The 20,426-nt window shown below is 45.2% G+C and overlaps 2 protein-coding genes across 3 annotated transcripts; both read left to right on the top strand.

Moving 5' to 3' along the window:
• The first annotated feature begins 745 nt into the window (after positions 1-745).
• LOC109745213 (histone H2A.1) lies at positions 746-1,560 on the top strand. The gene is made up of 2 exons (XM_020304346.4): positions 746-1,026; positions 1,129-1,560. The coding sequence occupies exons 1-2, from the start codon at positions 850-852 to the stop codon at positions 1,390-1,392; spliced, it is 441 nt and encodes a 146-aa protein (XP_020159935.1). The 5' UTR covers positions 746-849; the 3' UTR covers positions 1,393-1,560.
• A 6,977-nt stretch (positions 1,561-8,537) lies between these two features.
• On the top strand, positions 8,538-20,212 carry LOC109745221 (ATP-dependent helicase BRM). Of its 2 annotated transcripts, XM_020304354.4 has the most exons (15): positions 8,538-8,927; positions 9,571-10,920; positions 11,063-12,382; positions 13,015-13,130; positions 13,413-13,500; positions 13,613-13,699; positions 13,834-13,926; positions 14,013-14,096; positions 14,852-15,055; positions 15,246-15,488; positions 15,604-17,142; positions 17,243-17,441; positions 17,526-17,737; positions 18,514-18,762; positions 19,210-20,212. In XM_020304354.4, exons 1-15 carry the CDS (start codon positions 8,805-8,807, stop codon positions 19,864-19,866), a joined length of 6,564 nt encoding a protein of 2,187 aa, XP_020159943.1. In that variant the 5' UTR covers positions 8,538-8,804; the 3' UTR covers positions 19,867-20,212. The 2 variants fall into 2 exon arrangements, with proteins under 2 accessions (XP_020159943.1, XP_020159942.1); XM_020304353.4 differs by having other exon boundaries at positions 17,243-17,737.
• The last annotated feature ends 214 nt before the right edge of the window (positions 20,213-20,426 follow it).

The following is a 20,426-nucleotide window of genomic DNA, read 5'->3' as shown; positions in this document are numbered from 1 at the left end:
TATGTGAAGTCGGATCCTCTGACTTGCCAGAGGCAAGCCAGAGAGCTATTGTGCATCTTTACATAGAACGGAGAAGAGGAGTCAGGTAGATAAATGTCGACGCAAGCTTTGTGGAGAGCATTAGTGCTGCAAGTGTGGGTGTGGTGGCTAGGGACTCCTCTGGAAATGCCATTGTTTCCTCTTGGGATTTCATCGGGCGTTGTAAAAGCACGGAGGAAGTGGAACTCCGGGCTTGCATTGTTGGTCTCTATATAGGTATCACGCTCCACAATCTTATAATTTTAGAGACTGACTGTGTGTTTGTTGTTGCGTCTCTTGCAAAGGAAAGTTTTGACAGGTCACCGCTATTTAATTTGAAGAAGGAAGCAATGAGTATCTCCAAGATGCTACATAGGTTCAAAATTTCAAAGATTAATCATTCAGCCAATGTGGTGGCTCATCTTATTGCTAAGTATAGTTTTGACAATAGGTCAGATGGTATTCTTGTTAATGATGTTCCGGCCTGTGTGGTCAATTTTGTAATGAGTGATTGTAATAACTCTGTTGGTTAAGTAATATATGAGGTGGTTTTCAAAATAAAATAAAATACATAGGCTGATCTCTGCTCTCTGATTGGTTCATCTGGACCTCCCACGGATCACTCCCCCTGCCCCGCAAGCTCCCCCAGATCCAACGGCGCGCGCAGCACGTCACGCGGATCGCTCCCCCCTCCCGCGACGCTCCCGCCTCCGATAAAAGCCGCGCTCTCGCCGCCGTCCAAACCCACAAACTCAGAGCATCTCGATCCAGCGCAACCGCCGCCGACACAACACCTCGTGAGTCCTCGTCGCCGGAGAAGCAGCAAGCAAGATGGCCGGAAGGAAGGGTGGCGACAGGAAGAAGGCCGTGACCCGGTCCGTGAAGGCCGGGCTCCAGTTCCCCGTCGGCCGCATCGGGCGCTACCTCAAGAAGGGCCGTTACGCGCAGCGCGTCGGCTCCGGCGCCCCCGTCTACCTCGCCGCCGTCCTCGAGTACCTCGCCGCCGAGGTACGCACATATCTTTCCTGTCCCCGACCCCGAGCATCTGTTCTGCTCTGTTCTTCTTGTGTTCGACAGATAACTGATCTCGTTCGGCGCTTCAAATCTCAGGTCCTGGAGCTCGCCGGCAACGCGGCCAAGGACAACAAGAAGACCCGCATCATCCCGCGCCACCTGCTGCTCGCCGTCCGCAATGACCAGGAGCTCGGCAGGCTGCTCGCCGGCGTCACCATCGCCCACGGCGGCGTCATCCCCAACATCAACTCCGTGCTGCTCCCCAAGAAGTCCCCCGCCGCGGCCGAGAAGGAGGCCAAGTCGCCCAAGAAGAAGACGGCCACCAAGTCCCCCAAGAAGAAGGTCGCCGCCAAGGAGTAGCCGCCACCATAGCCTAGCCTGCGCCGAGGAACCGTGTCGTGTTGCTTAGTTAGTTGGATCTTGTATGTAGTGTGGTGGCCCTTTCATCAGATCTCGATGAGCAAGGCCGGCATTGTGTATCTGTGATTTCTGTGGGAATGGCCAAAGATGCAATCCTTTCAATCTTAATTCTCCTGTGAATCTATGGCTGAATTAATCCTGTGAATCTTTGTCACTGCCTTTGCATCTGAAACATTCGGTGTGCATCTGAAAATGAGACTGGTCCGTGTGTTGACCAATCTGAAGCGTGGTGCTCAACTTCAGTCGGTCATCTTAATTTCTTATCCTGAATATTATCTTAATTTATCAGTCAGTTCTAGCCTATTAATAGAACGACCAGGTTGAAACCAATTGAATTTTCATCCAGCTGTAGGAATTTGAATGAATCAACAGTAAAATTACATCTTCTACATTCTGAAAGATGAAGATGATGAGGGCACTAAATTGGAGTGATAAGCAAAATTCTTCAAAACTTTTGCAGCGAAACATTCTTGCGGACAGTTCAACTTTGATCGATCCTTGCCCGTGTAGCTGGGCTGGTTAATGTTAGCCAAACGAGGTACGGTTAATTTTGGATTCACCCAAGGATGGAACAGATATTGAGAAATTAACACAGTAGCAATGTTTGTCTATAGAAAAACTCTGTTTTCATCATTATTAAAGGAAAAAAGGGCGAGCACTGTGAAAAAAAATAACTGGTAACAATTTCAGTAGATCTACGAATAGTATAAAATGTTAAATACAGAACATATATTTCAAACTAATTATTCTGTGGGCACTGGCTTCCAGTCTGTGTGTATTGGGCCTCTAGCTGCACTCCCACATGCCGATGCAGCCCAGCCCCACTATCACACTACCCCATTTATTTCCTTTTAATGTCTCAAAAAATAAATTATTTTCCTGCATCTCTAGTTTCTCACCGACGACCTCTAAAAAAAGGTTTCGCACCGGTGTTGTGGCGGTTTTCATTTTCCTTTCCTGGCTTGTCCCGTTGAAATTTTATCTCGTTTGAAGAAGCGGACTTGTGGGATTTGCAAGGTAGGATAATAGTTTAGAGATTTCCTGCTCCAGAAAATACTGCATAGCGAATAGTTTAGATGTTTCATTCTAGCTAGAGCTTTTCTTCATCGGATTAACCCTTTGGCAAATATGATATATGTTTTTGGTGTGCGAAAAGGATCCGGATATATTATAAAGTTTCACTATAAGCACAAAGCATCCCATGCGTAATAAAATATACATCGAGAATCTTGGACCACTACCGCCGCCAGAACAAGTCACCGACGTGCCGATGTAGCCGCTCTCCTATGGAGCCGACTTGTCCTTGTCAATGACAGTCGCTAAGTCGTTGTGCATGTGTCCACAAGGACCAGTGCCCCAGAGTCATGATCGTCACCATTGAACCCTTGACTCAATTTGAAGTACCTAACACCAAATCTCATCGCCACGTACGCATAGCAAGAAATCGTACCCTTGTTGCCCAAAGGAGACGACAGAAATATACATCTAAGCATCGTTGACTCCGTAATGATGGAAAAACTCAAGGATGATCAGATCCTGAAAGACCAGCTCGAAGATGAAGCGCCGCCCCTGCGAGGAAAAGTCCATACCTAAACTACTAGCCAAAGCCAAGGTACTGTGATCCCCTTCCCTGCCACCGGCCACCTGATCAGCATGTGGAGAGGAGGTTTGGATCCACAGTCTCGACAATGAAGCTTGGAGGGAAGAGTGCCCTAGCCACCACGATCGCGTGAGGTTGAGGGAAAGATGTGTCGTTCAATTATGTTGGATATATCATATCTTTAAAGGAACTGGTAAGCTTAGAAAGTAGGACATTGAACAAATAGTTGATAAAAAATTTAAATGGATTGCAGGATAGAGAGGTAAACTTTTGTCCTCCCCTGTTAGGCTTGTATTGATAAAAGCCCGCCTCTCTAGCATTCATGTGTACCTCCTTTTTTTCTTCAAATTTGCAACGTGGGCTTTAGATATGATTAACAGTTAGTTAGGAGCGACTTTGAAGGGAATAGGAAGCTTCACGGCCAACTGACACCTACTGTATATGAAGAAAGAACATGGTGGACTAGGCATCCCCAATGTTACATATGTGAACTTGTGCCTCCTAGGAAACCGAGTTAAAAGATTTCGTAAAAAATGAAGACTAAATTGGAAAACCATGGTTAGCAAGTACATTAAGAACTAACATATTTGCCAACAAACCCCTTAAATCTTCCCGATTCTCGCAGTGAGTGATGTGGGCTTGCAGGGTTTTGAAGTTTGGATACATGTGGATGGTGGAGGATGGAAATAAAATCATATTTTGGAATGATATTTGGTTTTGGCGCATCCCCCTTGTCTGTCCAATTTTCTCCTCTTTACACTACTCACCACCGGTGATGTTCAACAATTGCAAATGCGATTGAGGACCAAACCTTTAAACTTACTTTTGGAATGGTTTTCTCACCTAGCTCAATGGAAGACTGGTAATGTCTTGAGCAGATTGCCAAATGCACGTCTCTTCGGAGAACCAATGATGCACTAGTTTGGCAATATGACTCAAAGGGGGCATACAATGTTGTCTCTCTTTATAGCGTCATTAATTATAAAGGGATGGGACCAGTTTTCATTCCAGCTGTCTGGTCTGATCAGGTCCTCCCCTTACCCACCCACAAAGTGCAGGTGTTCCTTTAGTTATTCACTAGTAACAAACTAAGGACTTAAGATAATCTGAAGAAACACAACATAACTAAACCCGCATAATGTCTTTCTGTGTGATGAGATAAAATCTATTGTCCACTTATTCTTTGATTGTATAGTTGCCATAGAACCTCGGAGGTTATTTCCATATACTTTGGTAGACCTGTGAGTGTTGATTTCCTACCAGTGGCGAGATTTTTTCTACCAAACAAGAAAATTATGCTCTTAATTCTATTTGCGCTTTTACTCCATGGTGCATTTGGAAAACTAGAAATTCTCATGTCTTCAATAATGTTGTTTGGTCTAAGATCAAACTTGTGTGGTTGCTAATTAATATAGATGACTTTGAAAAAAATGGCAAATCTTGTTCAAGGATGGTGACTTGGAGAAACTGGAGTGTTTTATACAAACATTCTCTGCAGTAATAAAGCACCTCATGGCTTGATGAGGTCGAATGAATGCTCGAGACTGGTGCTGAAGGTGCATGTATCAGTCCAGCGCTGCTAATGAATTCTCCTTGTCAGTTGAGGTGGGATGTTGTCTTCCCCTCGCCGACATGATCACCAACATGCTTTGAAGATGGCCACTCTCAGCCCTTGCACACTGCTGGAGCTTATGCAACTCAATATCTGCTGAAGAAGACCAAGTTCATTGGTCTCCCTTCAACATATCCGACTATTTGTAATATAGCTAACTGCTATGTCCAGCGGTGTTGTTATTGCTTTTTTTTTGCTTTTATGTGTTTTTCTTTCAGTTTTCATGCACGATTTTCTTTTAAAAATGTTCACAGAATTTTAAAAGTGTTGATTTGTTCCATATTCATGTTTGCTCTTACATGTTTATTAAATGAATAAATAGTCATGTTTTAATAAAAATAATATGAAAAGAACAGTTGAAACCCAAAAAACCGAAGAGAAGATGAAAGAAATCGCTAGAAAACCAATTGATAACCTTCAGAAACCAACGAGCGATAGATGGGAAGGTCCATATAGCTAGGGCTTTGCCTGTCATAATAACATTTTTAGGCGATGGCCACTGATCAGTAGGGGGTGGATTAACGAGCTACTCGGCTCGTTAAGCTCACTGAGATTAACAAGCAGAAACCCAGCTCAGCTCGGTTCGTTAGAAGCTCGTTAAGCTTGTGAGCGCTCGTTAACAGATTCTGATGTGTTACGGTCTATAGTATGATGTATAGATGTGGGTTTTAAGAAGGAAGGTGGTGACCATAAAAGAAAATGGACTAGTTTATTGCTTTCTATGTAGATTAGATTGAATCGATGGGCTCAGATGCTACAGAGATTTTGTCACGTAAGATGAAAATATGTGTTGTGTTGTTATTAACTGGCTTAACGAGCTACTTGTTAGCTCGTTCATGAAGACCTTAAGTTTAACGAACTAAAATCAATGATTGATTCTGTTCATTAAGAAGCGAGCCACGAGCTTAACGAACCGAACTACTACCTCTGCCCTGGTTTATTGGTCCTATTCGTATTTTGTGCTCAATTTTGATCTTGGATTTAACTAATAAAATGTCAATGCATGTAACCAAAAATTAATGTCACTGAAAAATATGTTAAAAATACGAATCCAACGATGGATATAATGTTTTGATAGCATGTGTCATTATTTTCTTAGTTAAATCTATGATTAAACTTTGGCACAAAATACTAAAATGGACCAATAAATCAAGACGGAGGTAGTATCGAACGCTCGTTAAGCTCGTGAGCTACGAGCTTTTGGCCCCGCCTTTGCTTGCTGATGTGTGAAAAGCGAACGAAACGGCACCAGATATCGCGAAAATAGGTGCTTCTGCCGCTACTGTCGCCTGCCCTGCCAGACTCGTTGACCGGCGACGCTATCGTGGCTCGCGGGACTGCGGAAGCTACAAAAAAGAAAAGACGCGCAGGCTCTGTTTGGCCGAAACCACAGAGACAACGGCCAAGAAACCCGGCGGCCGGCGGCCATTAATTGGTCGTCTCTCTGTCCGTTTCGCCATGCTCCGTCCGTCTGCCCGGGCGAGGAGACGGACGAGACACGCGTCGCACGCTTGCGCTTCCACCACCACGCGCCGGCTGCCGACCTGCCGTGTACATCTAGACAAGCGGACAAGGCCTTGGGATGCCGGCGAGGACTCGGCCGGCAATAAGCCGAGACGGATACAACGCGGTGAGTCTCAGGCGGATGTGAGCCAATTTTTACTGTTTAAGGCGGGGGAAGTGGGAGGGACACGTCAGAGAAATTTGGTGCTCGGGGAGTTTTAGTGGGATGGCCAGAGCTGGTAGATGCACGGCGATGGGCAACGTTGAGGGGAGGGAGCACAGGGCGCCGAAACTCGGCAGGCCGTAACCAGACCTGGGCTGGATCACAATCAGGGAAAGAAGATGGGTAGACGAACAATGATTACTCGAGGCAACTCGATATTACGACGATGTGAAACTCTATACAAATATTTGCTCCATTGCTTACTTTTAATTGCTCCCTCGAGTTACACACGGCAACAACCGAGCAGTAAAACTCATTTCGTAAAAAAAGATTGAAACATTACATTTCATGACAAGGAGGCTGCATTGGCCTTTCAGTAATTCCTTTCACACTACATAAATCCTCCCACCTCCTTTATAGCACACGTACCGTGTCTTACCACAATTGCTCGATCAAGAGTTAACCACCCGGGTAGCACAATAAACTCCAACCTTTAAGAAGGCACTCACACATCACATTCCATTGCATTATTTGAGGGGTCTACACTTGTGTACCAATAATTCATTTCCACACTATACTCCCACCCTCTTTGTTAGCACACGTATTGTGCCTTGCCACAATTGGTTGATCACAAGTTAAGCACTGGGGTAACATTCCAGTAAGGCCTAACTTTCGGAGGAAGTTGCACACCCCAAATTTCCTACCTAACATTAATCGTATACCACAAGAATATATTCACACAAGCAGGGAACCATATTTTGTTGTATGAACTTCCAACTAACGTTGCAAATACAACGTCAAAATTGGTCCTATTGCATTTCGGATAAATAAACAATGATTGATACACAACGTACTGTCAAATAATTTTTTTCATTATGATTCATGGCAAGTAGTTTATTGTGGGATTTACAACCTCGAGTGATTCCTGGCTTCAGTATGGAATTGATCAATAAAAAGTGGTATAATGGTTCACATATACTCCATCCACAAAGAAATATAAGAGCGTTTAGATCACTAAAGTACCAATTTTAACAATATATAACCATGAATCAATGGACAAACAAGTGGAGTCTCCTTGAGTAACTTATGGTGATACATAAATCCCTATATAAATAATTGCTTCCTTGCTTAATTAAGCGCAAATGTTATGCCTTCGTAGAATTGATTTGTAAAAAAGTACATATTTTAATGACCTACAAGAATAAACTCTTCCATAAAAAGAGGTTTATATTTCACAACAAAAAGGCTACATTTGTCTCAGTCATTCCTTGCGTACTATATCCTCCCACCTCCTTGATAGCACACATATTGTAAAGTTAACCACCTGGGTACCATGCCAATAAGTCCTAACTTTAAGACGAAAGTTACACATATAGAATTTTCACCTAACACTAGTTGTTTTCCTAGGACCTATTCATACATAAATATAGACATCACACACAACAGTCCAAATTCCAAACTAAGGCTGCGGATAGCACCCGCGAGAGTTGATCCTAGCTTGACTCTAGCATATTGGATATCTAACACCATGTGACATACGATGTCATGACCGGTGCAAAACAATTTCTCAATCACACACAATAGTCCAAATTCCAAACCAATGTTGCAGATAACAATTGCCACAGTTGATCCCACCTTGGCTTTGGCATATTGGACACCCAACACTATGTGATATACGTCATCATGACCGGTACAAAACAATTTCTGAATCAACAATCGTACACTAAAATGGCATAACAATAAACTGTATCCTCAAGAAGAGACCCAAACCTCGCATTTCATGGCGTTTTTTGAGGGGCCTACACCTGTCTATCAATAAAGTAATTGCCACACCCGCACTATATACCCACCTCATCGTTAGCGCACCTATCGCGCCTTACCACATTTGCTTGACCACAAGCTAAGCACGGGGTAAACATGCCAATAAATTTCAACTTTAGCAGGAAATTGCGTGCATTGAATTTCCTACCCAGCATTAACTGTATTCCATAGAAAAGCGTAGATCCATACATAACATTTCGCAAATAGCAAATGTCGAAGCCGGTCCTTGCGCATATCGGATATCAGACACCGGTCGATACGCGTCGGTACCGTCGAGAAACCACCCCCATAACGCAAATGCATAAAACCCGGGGGGGCTATGTGCATATTTCATGCCTACGGTTGTTTCACATAAAGGCCCACCCCTTCCTCCGAATTTGCAATCTGTCACTCCCGGCCAGCGCTCTATATCCCGACCCTCCCCCCCACATTAAAAAAAAGAGAGAAAAATCCGCAGGCCGGAAGCCAAGGTTAGGTCTTGACCGGAACACCCCACCGGAACCCCCCGCAGCCCGTCGCCGGCGGCCGTCCGCGGCGGCGATCCGACCCCGCGCCCCCCCGCGCGGCCTCCCGCGGCCCAGATCTCGCCGGGGACGCATGAGGCGGCCCCGAATCGGCCAGATCTAGGAGCTTCCGTCCGGGTTCCGCCCGTCATGCAGCCCGGCGGGGCGCCCTCCGGCAGTTCGCCGGCCTCGTCGCCGAGGCCGGAGCAGCCGCCCGCGCCGTCGCAGCAGCAGCAGCAGCAGGCGCAGCACCTAGGGTTCGCCAGGAATCAGGTGAGCCGGCCTTGGTGCCCTCTCTGCCCCACCTCGGCGGCAGGGCAGGGGGTTGGAATTTATTTTTCTGGTGGTGGGTTTATCTCCGCGGGTAGTAGACGACGCCATTGGTGGGGAAACGTGCCCTCTGCGCGCGCCCGCGCGTGCGGTCGTTGGGATCTGGGAGAAAAAAAAGGCGGCGCCTTTATTGGGGCCGGCTTCTCCTGCCTGGCCGCAACGGTAGCCACTGCCAGTGGAGTGCGAGCGCGTGCCGTGGGTGCGTGTCCTGTCCCCATCCGCCCGAGCTCCTCCATTCGTGGGGTTCAGTGCGGCTGCGGTTTGCAGTTCCATGTTTCTTGCGTCTCCGGTCCAGGTTTCTCCGGCGACGGGGGTCCCCTGCATCTCGAATTCGCGCTTCTTGGTTTCTTGCTGGGTCTGGATTGTTGCGCGATTCAATCTTGGGATTGTTCTCTGGCCGATTTGGACCAGCCCTGTTCCTCTCTGTGATCGAATTGCATCTGTGCTTGTTTCTGAAGAATTCTTGGCTCTGTTATGTTACGTCGGCGATGCGATTCTCCGGCTGGGGTTTTGAGTTCTCTCTTGGGCCACTACTTAATTTCTGCTAGGTTGTGATTTCTGAACGGGTTGCCTTCTGTTATTGCAGGCGATGATGCAACAGCAGCAACACCAGCAGCAATCCTACCAGCCCGGTATGCCGCATGGTATGATGGGCGGAGGGGGCGGCTTCCCCCAGTCCTCGGGCCCGATGGGGCCGTTCCAGGGTCAGAGGGGCCTGCCCCAACCCGGTGGACCGCAGGGCCTGGTTGCGGGCCAGCAGTACAACCAGAGCACAATGCAGCAGCAGCAGGCGTACATGCAGTTTCTGATGCAGCAGCAGAAGTCCCATGGGATGCAACTCCAGCAGCAGCAGCAGCAGCAGGCCAAAATGAATATGGCAGGACCGTCCACAAGGGACCAGGATGCGGCTGCCAACCCTGCAAAGATGCAGGAGCTCATGTCCCTTCAGGCCCAGGCCCAGGCTCAGGCTCAGGCGCAGGCGCAGGCGCAGATGCTTAAGAGGCAGTCCGAGCATCTTCAGCAGGCGGAGAAGCAGCCAGAGCAGGGGCAGCGGGCCGGTAGCAGCGAGCAAAGGAGCGCTGACATGAGGCCTCCTATGCCACCGCAAGGAATCCCTGGGCAGCAGATGTCATCAGCTGGTGGTATGGTGAGGCCGATGCAGCCAATGCAAGGTCAAGTGGGCATGGCCAGCATGGGTGGTATCCCGTTGCAAGCTATCCATGCCTGGGCAAAGGAGCAGAAAATCGATCTGTCTGATCCTGCAAATGCAAGTCTCATTTCTCAAATCATACCTATCTGGCAGTCCAGGATGGCCGCCATGCAGAAGCAGAACACGACAAACATGGCTGCACAGCAGCAGCAACAGCAGCAGCAGCAGCAACAACAACAGCAGCAGCAGCAGCAGCAGCAGCAACAACAACAGCAGCAGCAGCAGAATCAGCAAATGCTTCCTAGGCAGGCGAACAGTGATGCCCCAATAAATGGGAACAATCCTGGTCAGGCTCCATTGAAGCCCCGGCAGCCTCCCCCGCCTAGTTCTTCTGTTTCTGCTGGAGCAGAGACAAAGATGGCGAATCCGAGCAACTTGCAGATGCAGCAGCAGTTTTCTGCCCAAAGTTCAAATGAGAGGGCTGTGAGGCCGCCCATGACAATGGGCAACGCCGGGCAAATGATGCATATGACCCAAAGTTCTGGACACGGGAATAAGATTTCTGAGCAGCCCAATCCAAAGAATACCCTTGCGAGTTCAGAAGCGATGCAGCTGCAGTATGCAAGACAGTTGCAGCAGGCTAATCGAGCTACCGGCCTTACAGCAACTCCTGGTGAAACAGGAGGATCACAGGCCCCAACTCAAGGTGGTCGGCCGAATTCGAATTTCACAAAACATCAACTTCATGTACTTAAAGCTCAAATATTAGCTTTTCGGCGTCTGAAGGTACAAGAACGCTAAATTTGGATGTGTCTTGTGTTCATGCATTTTTTTCCTCATGAGTTCCAGTATAGTACAATTTTACTCTGGTTTAAGCTGATCTATCTCATACTGCTGCAATTCTTATTTCTCTTTTGTTGCATCTCAGCGTGGTGACCGTACACTCCCACCGGAAGTTCTTGAATTAATCATGTCTCCTCCGCCACTGCCGGACCCACAGACGCAGCTGGTCTCTGGACCTCCAGTAATACCCAATCGTGAAAGGGCTGCTTCAGTCAATGCTGATGAACAAGGAAGGCCCATGGAGAGTGGTGATAAAGCTCCTGAAAAGCCTCTATTGTTGAAGGGACCCTCTTTATCCAAGGCGGAGGTTTCTGCTTCGGAAGAGAAAACTGGTTCTGCAAGTGGCCCCATGCAAGTGACGGAAGTTCTGCCCAAGGAGCCTCTTAGAATTTTACCAGTTTCTGCACCTGAACAAAGTAACACCGCTCCCATTAAATCTGAGCAGGAACCAGAAAGGGGTATCCAGAGAACACCTGGGAGAAGTGATTACAGTGGTGAAAGGGGAAAATCTGTACCGACCGATAGTGGTTCGGCAGATGCTGAGCAGGCAAAAAGAGCTGCCTCTACAAGTAGCGCACCATCTCCAAGGGATGTTCCCAGAAAATATCATGGTCCATTATTTGATTTCCCGTCCTTTACTAGGAAACATGATTCCATGCCCCCTGCAAATTACAACGGTAGTCTGGCACTTGGTTATGACATGAAAGATTTGTTGGCTCAGGAAGGCATGATGGTTCTTGGCAAGAAACGAGAGGATAACTTGAAAAAGATTAGTGGATTGCTTTCAATTAATCTAGAGAGGAAAAGGATCCGGCCAGATCTTGTTTTGAGGCTACAGATTGAAGAAAAAAAGCTGAAACTCCTAGAGCGTCAGGCTCGCATGAGGGATGAAGTTGAAGAGGTGCAGCAAGAAATAATGGCGATGCCTGATAGGATATACAGGAAGTTTGTCAAGCAATGCGAGCGCCAACGCGTCGAGCTTATAAGGCAAGTTCAGCAGATGCAAAAGGCCTCGAGAGAGAAGCAGCTGAAATCCATTTTCCAATGGCGCAAGAAGCTTTTGGAAGCACATTGGGCTATTCGTGATGCACGAATAACTCGTAACAGAGGAGTGGCCAAGTACCATGAAAGGATGTTGAGGGAATTCTCAAAGAAAAAGGATGATGATCGAAGCAAAAGAATGGAGGCACTAAAAAACAATGATGTGGAACGATATCGTCAAATACTATTGGAACAACAAACCAGTGTTCCTGGTGATGCAGCTCAAAGATACAATGTTCTATCTTCGTTCTTATCCCAGACTGAAGAGTACCTTTATAAACTCGGTGGGAAAATTACTGCTACCAAGAATCAGCAACAAGTAGAAGAGGCAGCAAATGCTGCAGCAGCAGCTGCACGGGCACAGGTATTATGACATTCTTTTCTTTCGAAAATGAAATTAGCTTTTCCGCCACCTTTGGTTTCTTAGGTTGTCAGATTCTATGGACAGTATCACATTCTATTTTAACTGTTTAAAACCATTTGTATAAAAGTGGTTGGTGGCAGAACATGATCATTAACCACCTACTCTGGGAAATTGCCGCCAATCAGTAGGAGCTTAATTTTCTTTAACTCTCTTCTCCCATGGCTGCCCAAGTGCCCATCGGGCTACTAGACTGCTCGCCGAGTAACCAGAAGACAGATTACAAATCTGTACTGGATGAGTCAACAATTTCAGACTCAACCATTGTTTCTGGCTAATTAAAAAAAAGTTTAATGACCAAAAAACTGGAACTAACTGCAGTGCTGTTCAACTTCCAAAGCAATACAAATTTAGCATGCGCCCTTTATTTACCTTTCATCAATTATTATTGAAGGGGAAAAGGGTATGAACCCATATCCTTTGTGTGTAACTGTACTGGAGTATATTGCATTATCAAAGAAGTCGGGTATAACTGTACTCCGATGCACCGCACATCCGCCACAGGCTGCAGTCTTTACTCTTTAGGTTCCTAGTGACTATTCTTGTAAATAATGAGTTTGCTGATTGTTTAACAGGGTCTTTCTGAAGAAGAAGTGAAGGCTGCTGCACAATGTGCTGGCCAGGAGGTTATGATAAGAAACACATTCTCGGAGATGAATGCACCAAGGGAGGAAAATGCATCTGTTAACAAGTAAGTAATTAAATAATGAGAATGTGGTTCTATTGGAATGTTCTCTTGACCCACTATATTTGTTTCAGAGAGCACTATAAATTAAATTTATGCATGCTACCGACTTCTGAGTAACTTTCACATACAATTGTTCTCTAATCTGGAACCAACAATTGTTCTATTTCACAATTTTTTTGAGAGATTGTTCTATTTCACATTTGGGATAAAGTTTGTGCAGATCAACAAGGTCTGCAAAATCTACCTTTTAGCCATAACAAACTTTGACCTGTTTTATTCTTATAGGTACTATATGTTAGCTCATGCTGTGACTGAAAAAGTAACAAAGCAGCCCTCACTTTTGAGATTAGGAACTTTAAGGGACTACCAACTGGTATCATTTCCCTTCAACTCAACTATTTGTCTTTAATACTAATGTTAATATTGTTGTGACCTGTCAGTCTGTCACAATTTGTTTTTACAATTTTGTTTTGCTGGTTATCCAGGTGGGCCTTCAATGGATGCTTTCGCTCTACAATAATAAATTGAATGGCATTTTGGCTGATGAGATGGGTCTTGGCAAGACTGTACAGGTGTGCCTTTCTTGCTGTGTTCCACCTGCTGGATTTTAGTTATTTCACCATGTCTTCGGATTGCCCCACTCTTCCTTCAATGCCATGCTGCTAGGATTGACTTTTCATGGTTGTCCACCTTTTTGCTTAAACAGGTTATGGCATTGATTGCATACTTGATGGAGTTTAAAGGCAATTATGGACCACATCTCATAATAGTGCCAAATGCTGTCTTGGTCAATTGGAAGGTGTTTTTTTTTCCAGTACCAGTTTTGTGATACAAAAATCAGTTTTGAAGCATAAGTTTTAACTTAATTTTCTGTTCTTGGTTCAGAGTGAACTGCTAAATTGGTTACCATCCGCATCTTGCATCTTTTATGTTGGTGCAAAGGATCAAAGGCAAAAGTTGTTCTCTCAAGTAAGTTGCTACATCTGTATTTATTATGATGCTTTAGCACTCAAAGATTCTGATGCACATTGCCTTTTAGATATATTTTGTTGTAAGCAAACACAATCATAACAGTCCTAGCTATGCTGTTTGCTGAACAATATGCTAACAGCGGGAAAGTCATAAACCATGCATTATCTTATTTAGAAACAATGTGCTTACTGGTTACTTTGTCGCTTCAGGCTTTCACCTTATGCGTCAGGCTTGTCTTCTATTATAGTATTTCTTTTGCTCTAAGATTAATTCGTATGCTTGGTTTTACTATAAATGAGGAAACTGACCTACAAAAAATGGGTAACTGGCACGTACAAACTTCTTCACCAAACTGTACTCTGTCCATATATATATACAAGACACAAAGCCATCATTTGCACATGGCTTGGTTTTATTTAGAGTAAATGAAACTCTGTAGCACATATTGTGGTATTTGTTTTTCATACCAGTGAAGCTACGCTTCAGATGCTGTATAGGGGTTGAATTTTCTCAATTCCATGGGTACTTCTTTTTAACCAAAAAGGAGGGCTTTCTCTCAGGCTGTGCATATTCCATGGGTACTGTTATACTATGTTCCTGTTTATACCTGAGCAGGGTTTGATCTGTTTTTTTGTTATTATTTCTCATAGATAAGCTTATTTGGCGGCAAATGTATGTGAATTTCATTATTGATTTAGCTTCTGTTGAAATATTTGCTTCTGAACCTTTTTTTCTCGGATTTCATCTTGCAGGAGGTTTTGGCTGTCAAATTTAATGTTCTTGTGACAACATATGAATTTGTTATGTTTGATCGTTCTAAGCTTTCAAGAATTGACTGGAAGTACATTATAATTGACGAGGCCCAACGAATGAAGGACAGAGAGTCAGTCTTGGCCCGTGATCTTGATCGCTATCGTTGCCAGCGACGTCTCCTTCTCACTGGCACTCCTCTACAGGCAAGCCCAATAAATGTTTACCGATTATATTCAACTAATGCTGATATAGGCATATAGCCATACACTGATATGTTGACGGAGCCTCAGTTCCTGGAAGTTCCTTTTCTCTTGTATGCCACAGTATTTGTTTTACCGCATGGTTATTGTTTATTTTAGATTGTTATTTAATACATTCTTACAATTTTTTCAGAATGATCTCAAGGAGCTTTGGTCCCTTCTAAATTTGTTGCTTCCAGAAGTGTTTGACAACCGGAAGGCATTTCAAGATTGGTTCTCAAAGCCTTTTCAGAGGGATGCTCCTACACCTAACGAAGAAGATGATTGGTTGGAGACCGAGAAGAAAGTTATTATTATTCACAGGCTTCATCAAATTTTGGAACCTTTTATGCTACGTAGGCGTGTTGAAGATGTTGAAGGTTCACTTCCACGGAAGGTACCATAACTTCGCCCTTGTCATTCTATGTACAAGTTTAGAAGTTAATTGCTTTTTTGTTGGTAATTTGGTTCTTTAAACTCACAGCTTTATTTACTTGGCATGCAATGTGCAGGACTCTATTGTTTTGAGGTGCAAAATGTCTGCTATTCAAGGTGCTATATATGATTGGATCAAATCCACTGGCACCATTAGAGTTGACCCGGAAGATGAGAAAATACGTATCCAAAGAAATCCAATGTACCAGGCCAAGACATATAAGAATCTTCAAAACAAATGCATGGAACTGAGGAAAGTCTGCAACCATCCTTTGCTGTCATATCCCTTTATGAATTACTACGGGAAGGATTTTATTATCAGATCTTGCGGGAAGTTGTGGAATCTTGATAGGATTTTAATCAAGCTTCATAGATCTGGTCACCGTGTTCTCCTCTTTAGCACTATGACAAAACTTCTCGACATCCTGGAGGACTATTTGCAATGGAGGCAACTTGCTTACAGGCGAATTGATGGAACAACTAGCTTGGAGGACCGTGAATCAGCAATTGTTGATTTTAATAGGCCTGGTTCTGAGTGTTTTATATTCTTGCTTAGTATCCGTGCTGCTGGTAGAGGTCTGAATCTTCAGAGTGCAGACACTGTTGTAATTTATGACCCCGATCCCAATCCACAAAATGAAGAACAAGCTGTTGCAAGGGCCCATCGTATAGGGCAGACTAGGGAGGTAAAGGTTATTTACATGGAGGCTGTTGTTGATAACATCTCAAGTTATCACAAAGAGGATGAATTGAGGAACGGAGGAAGTGGAGATCTGGAGGATGACCTTGCTGGAAAGGACAGATACATGGGTTCAATCGAAAGTCTCATCCGCAATAATATCCAACAATACAAAATTGATATGGCAGATGAAGTCATTAATGCTGGTCGTTTTGATCAAAGAACGACCCATGAGGAAAGGCGCATGACTCTGGAGACTCTGCTGCATGATGAAGAGAGGTATCAAGAAAGTCTTCATGATGTTCCTTCGCTACAGGAAGTTAATCGTATGATTGCTCGGACTGAAGAGGAAGTCGAGCTCTTTGATCAGATGGATGAAGAATTCGATTGGACAGGAGATATGATGAAACATAACCAGGTTCCAAAGTGGCTCCGCGTTGGCTCTACAGATGTTGACTGTGTTGTGGCGAGCTTAACCAAAAAGCCTGCCAGAAATGCATCTGGCAGTGCTCCTGACAATGGTGACAAACTCGAGAAAAGAAGGGGGCGACCCACGGGGTCTGGTAAGTACTCTATCTACAGGGAGTATGAAGATGAAGACGATGAGGAGTCCGAAGAAGATGATGAAGAGAGGAATACACCATCTCACCCTGAAGAAGAAGCAGGAGAATCTGAAGAGGAAGAGGAAAATGATGATTCAGTACCTGATGATGATAACAAAGATCAATCGGAGGAAGAAGAGCCTAACAATGATGACGGGTACGATCTTCAACAAGGGACAGGAAGTGGAAAAGGTCACAAGTCTGAAGAAGCTGGCTCGACAGGATCTTCATCTGGAAGCCGGAGATTACCACCACCAGCCCCTTCCTCATCTTTGAAGAAGTTGCGGTCTCTATCTGCATTAGATTCCCGCCCAGGCACTTTTTCAAAAAGAACTGTATGTTTGAGACCTGGCACTTATTTCTTTCTGCTTTCTCTTTTTAGTTCTGAATGAAAAGTTAACTGTACAATTATCCTTTTTACTGATGAATTTACAGTCAGATGACTTGGAGGACGGAGAGATTGCATTATCAGGGGACTCACATATGGATCTACAGCAATCAGGAAGCTGGAACCATGACCGGGATGATGGTGAGGATGAACAGGTCCTGCAGCCAAAAATAAAACGCAAAAGGAGTCTCCGAACTCGTCCAAGACTTAGTACCGATAAACAGGAAGATAGATCTGGTGCAGATGGTACCTTCCCCCAACGTGGTGCTCGCCTTTTATTCCCAGGAGATGGTGATTATGATTCACAGCAAGATGCCCATGCTCTTGCAGATCCTACTTCCAGGCAGCAAGACACAGTTCATCCGGTAGTGAAACAGAAGCGTAACATGCCATCTGTAAAGGCTTCTCCTGCTTCCAGGGCAGCGAAATCTACCCACTTGTCTGGGTCTGGGGAGGGATCTGCTGAGCACTCCAAGCAGAATTGGAGCAACAAGGTCATGAATTCTGCTGGCACAAAGATGTCTGACAGTATGCAAAGAAAGGTTAGCATTTAACCTTCTATTCTTCTTTGTATGTCTATGATGGTTTGCCCTGTTAAAAATACTCATTGCCTCTTCTTTAGAAATACCTTAGACAACCATGATAACTTATGTTGGGAATACTTGCAGTATTTTACTTTGTTGCGCTTTAGCAAATATGGTTATGGGGGACCTGTTTGGACCTCACCGGTGCCAGCAATAGATCAAGGAAGCAGGGTTAGCAACAGGGTAGCTGTTAGATTTGTTTTTTTTTCGGGAAGCATGAATATGGCAATTGTTTAATGTCCCATGCTATGTTTATTTTGAACCATTTGGTGAACAGGAACATGATAATGCACAATGAAAACAAACATTGCCCAGTGAGAACCAATATGGCTCTCCCGAGCCCTTCCCATCTGGTCGAGTTTGATCAGTAAGCAAGATTTTGGAGGTCGCCGATCTCATCACCTTTGTTGGCGATGCTAGATAAACCTTTGCTTGGTTTGCAATAGAACCGGACATGCCTTTGGGTTCCCATAGCAGTTGTAACAATGTAGTTTACAGTCTTGGAAACGAGGTATTTCATGGCCATCGTAAATATTGGGATTAGATCTCTGCAAATAAGAAATTAGAATTACTGTTCTATTTTGTACGTATGACATTTATCACATAGCAGAATGATGCTGTATTATCGGGAACATGGGATCGCTTCTGTTTGACTTTTACTCGGTTTGTTTGGCCTTCCAGAAATCAGCTTTTGATTGCTGGGTTATGATTTATCTCATCTTTGATCACTGCAGTGTAAGAATGTAATAAGCAAGCTTTGGAGGAGAATTGGCAAAGAAGGACACCAAAAAATACCCAACATAGCTTCTTGGTGGCGAAGGAATGAAAATTCTTCATCCAAAGGTGTGGCTGGAAGCACCCTCGACCTACAGAAAATCGAATTGCGAGTTGATGGATTAGAGTATAGCGGTGTAGCTGAGTTCATAGCGGACATGCAGCAGATGTTGAAGAGTGTGGTTCAACATTTCGGCTACAGACATGAGGTAATCTATAGCATTAGACCAGGCCTCCCTTTTGCCTTTTGTACCGATATTATATTAATCTCACGAGCACTGCGTTACTCTGTTCCTGAAACATGCCCCACGAGTCAAGAAACAGTGTCCACGATCACACCTGTTTTATTTTGAGAATAGTCAGCTTTTATATCTCTGAAGAGCTAACATTAACTTGATATATGATGTGTCTGCAATAAGTATATGTTATGGATTCATAACACTAACTGCACGCATGAATGGATGATACGAAGGGGTTGTCTATGATTGTTGTCAATTTACTCAGACCAACGTGTAAACAACCATCAGATATGTCACCACATACTTTTGCTATTCATAGTTCTGTTAACTTGTAGTTACATATTGCAATCTTTGTCCAGTTAATCATAACGTGTGTGCTTGGTGTAATAGAATCTTAATTTGCTCATGGAAATGCAGGTCCGTGTAGAAGCTGAGATTCTCCACAATCTATTCTTCAACATAATGAAGATCGCCTTCCCAGACTCTGACTTCCAAGAGGTGAAGGACTCGCTGTCGTTTTCGAATCCCGGAGGTGGTGCAAGCAGCACGGCTGTCCCATCAGCAAAGCACCTGGCTTCAGGCCTGAAGCGCCGTTCCACCACCACTGAAGCGGAGCAGCATGGTCCCGGCAGCGGCAAGCACAGCCATCACGCGTCGGCCGGTGAAGCTCCTAGCCGGGCCAAACCCGACAGGGACTCGAGGCATTCAGGACCAGGCGGCAGGGACCAGAGCCTCGACAGCCCAGGGCTGCCGCTGCACCCTGGCGACCTGTTCATCGCCAAGAAGAAGAGGCAAGAACGAGCTCGGTCCAGCATCGGGTCGCCGTCCAGCTCAGGCCCCCGAGGACCGCTCTCCCCGACCAACACTGGCCGGCTGGGCCCGGCGCCATCGCCCAGAGGTGCGAGGACGCCGTTCCAGAGGGACTCTCACCCGTCCCAGCAGTCCATGCCCGGGTGGGGCGCGCACTCGGACCGCGGGGGGAGCTCGCCGCCCGGCATCGGGGACATCCACTGGGCCAAGCCCGCCAAGCGGCAGCGGACCGACACCGGCAAGAGGCGGCCGAGCCACTTGTGACGCGACGGGCACATTCTCCATGCATCATCATCGCCGCCATGCGTCGCGGACATACGGCCATGAGAAGAAGGGAATGCTGTGTGGGTTAGGAGTATTTTCTTGCTGTATGTTGGGTATTTGTTTGTTTACTGTAAAGAGGAACACTTCCTTTAATAGCCTTTGTTATGTGGTAGGTGGTTTAGTGGTGCAACCAGAGGATGCATGTGTTCTCCATGTGAAAGGGACAGTGATAATGGAAATGAGCTGGTGTTTAGTTAATAATCAGTTAGTAATTATCATCTGTTGTATGTTTCCATAAGCAAAGTTGTTACCAGGAGCTGATAAGTTAATTAACGGCGCTTTCCTACATGCTGCATTGTGTTCCACTTTGTCGTTGGAAGCGCAAAGCTGATGAGGATGTTACGTATAACGTACTCCCTCAGTCCGGAATTACCTGTCACGAAAATGGATGTATCTGGACATATTTTAGTTTTAAATACATTCTTTTTTTTTGCGACAAGTACTTTGGAATGAAAGGAGTATGTATTAGAGCATCTCCACCAGTCCCTCGAGAACACTCC

This window comes from Aegilops tauschii, chromosome 6 (genome assembly GCF_002575655.3).
Source record: "Aegilops tauschii subsp. strangulata cultivar AL8/78 chromosome 6, Aet v6.0, whole genome shotgun sequence".
Classification (NCBI taxonomy): domain Eukaryota; kingdom Viridiplantae; phylum Streptophyta; class Magnoliopsida; order Poales; family Poaceae; genus Aegilops; species Aegilops tauschii.
This window is presented reverse-complemented; position numbering and strand designations above follow the sequence as displayed.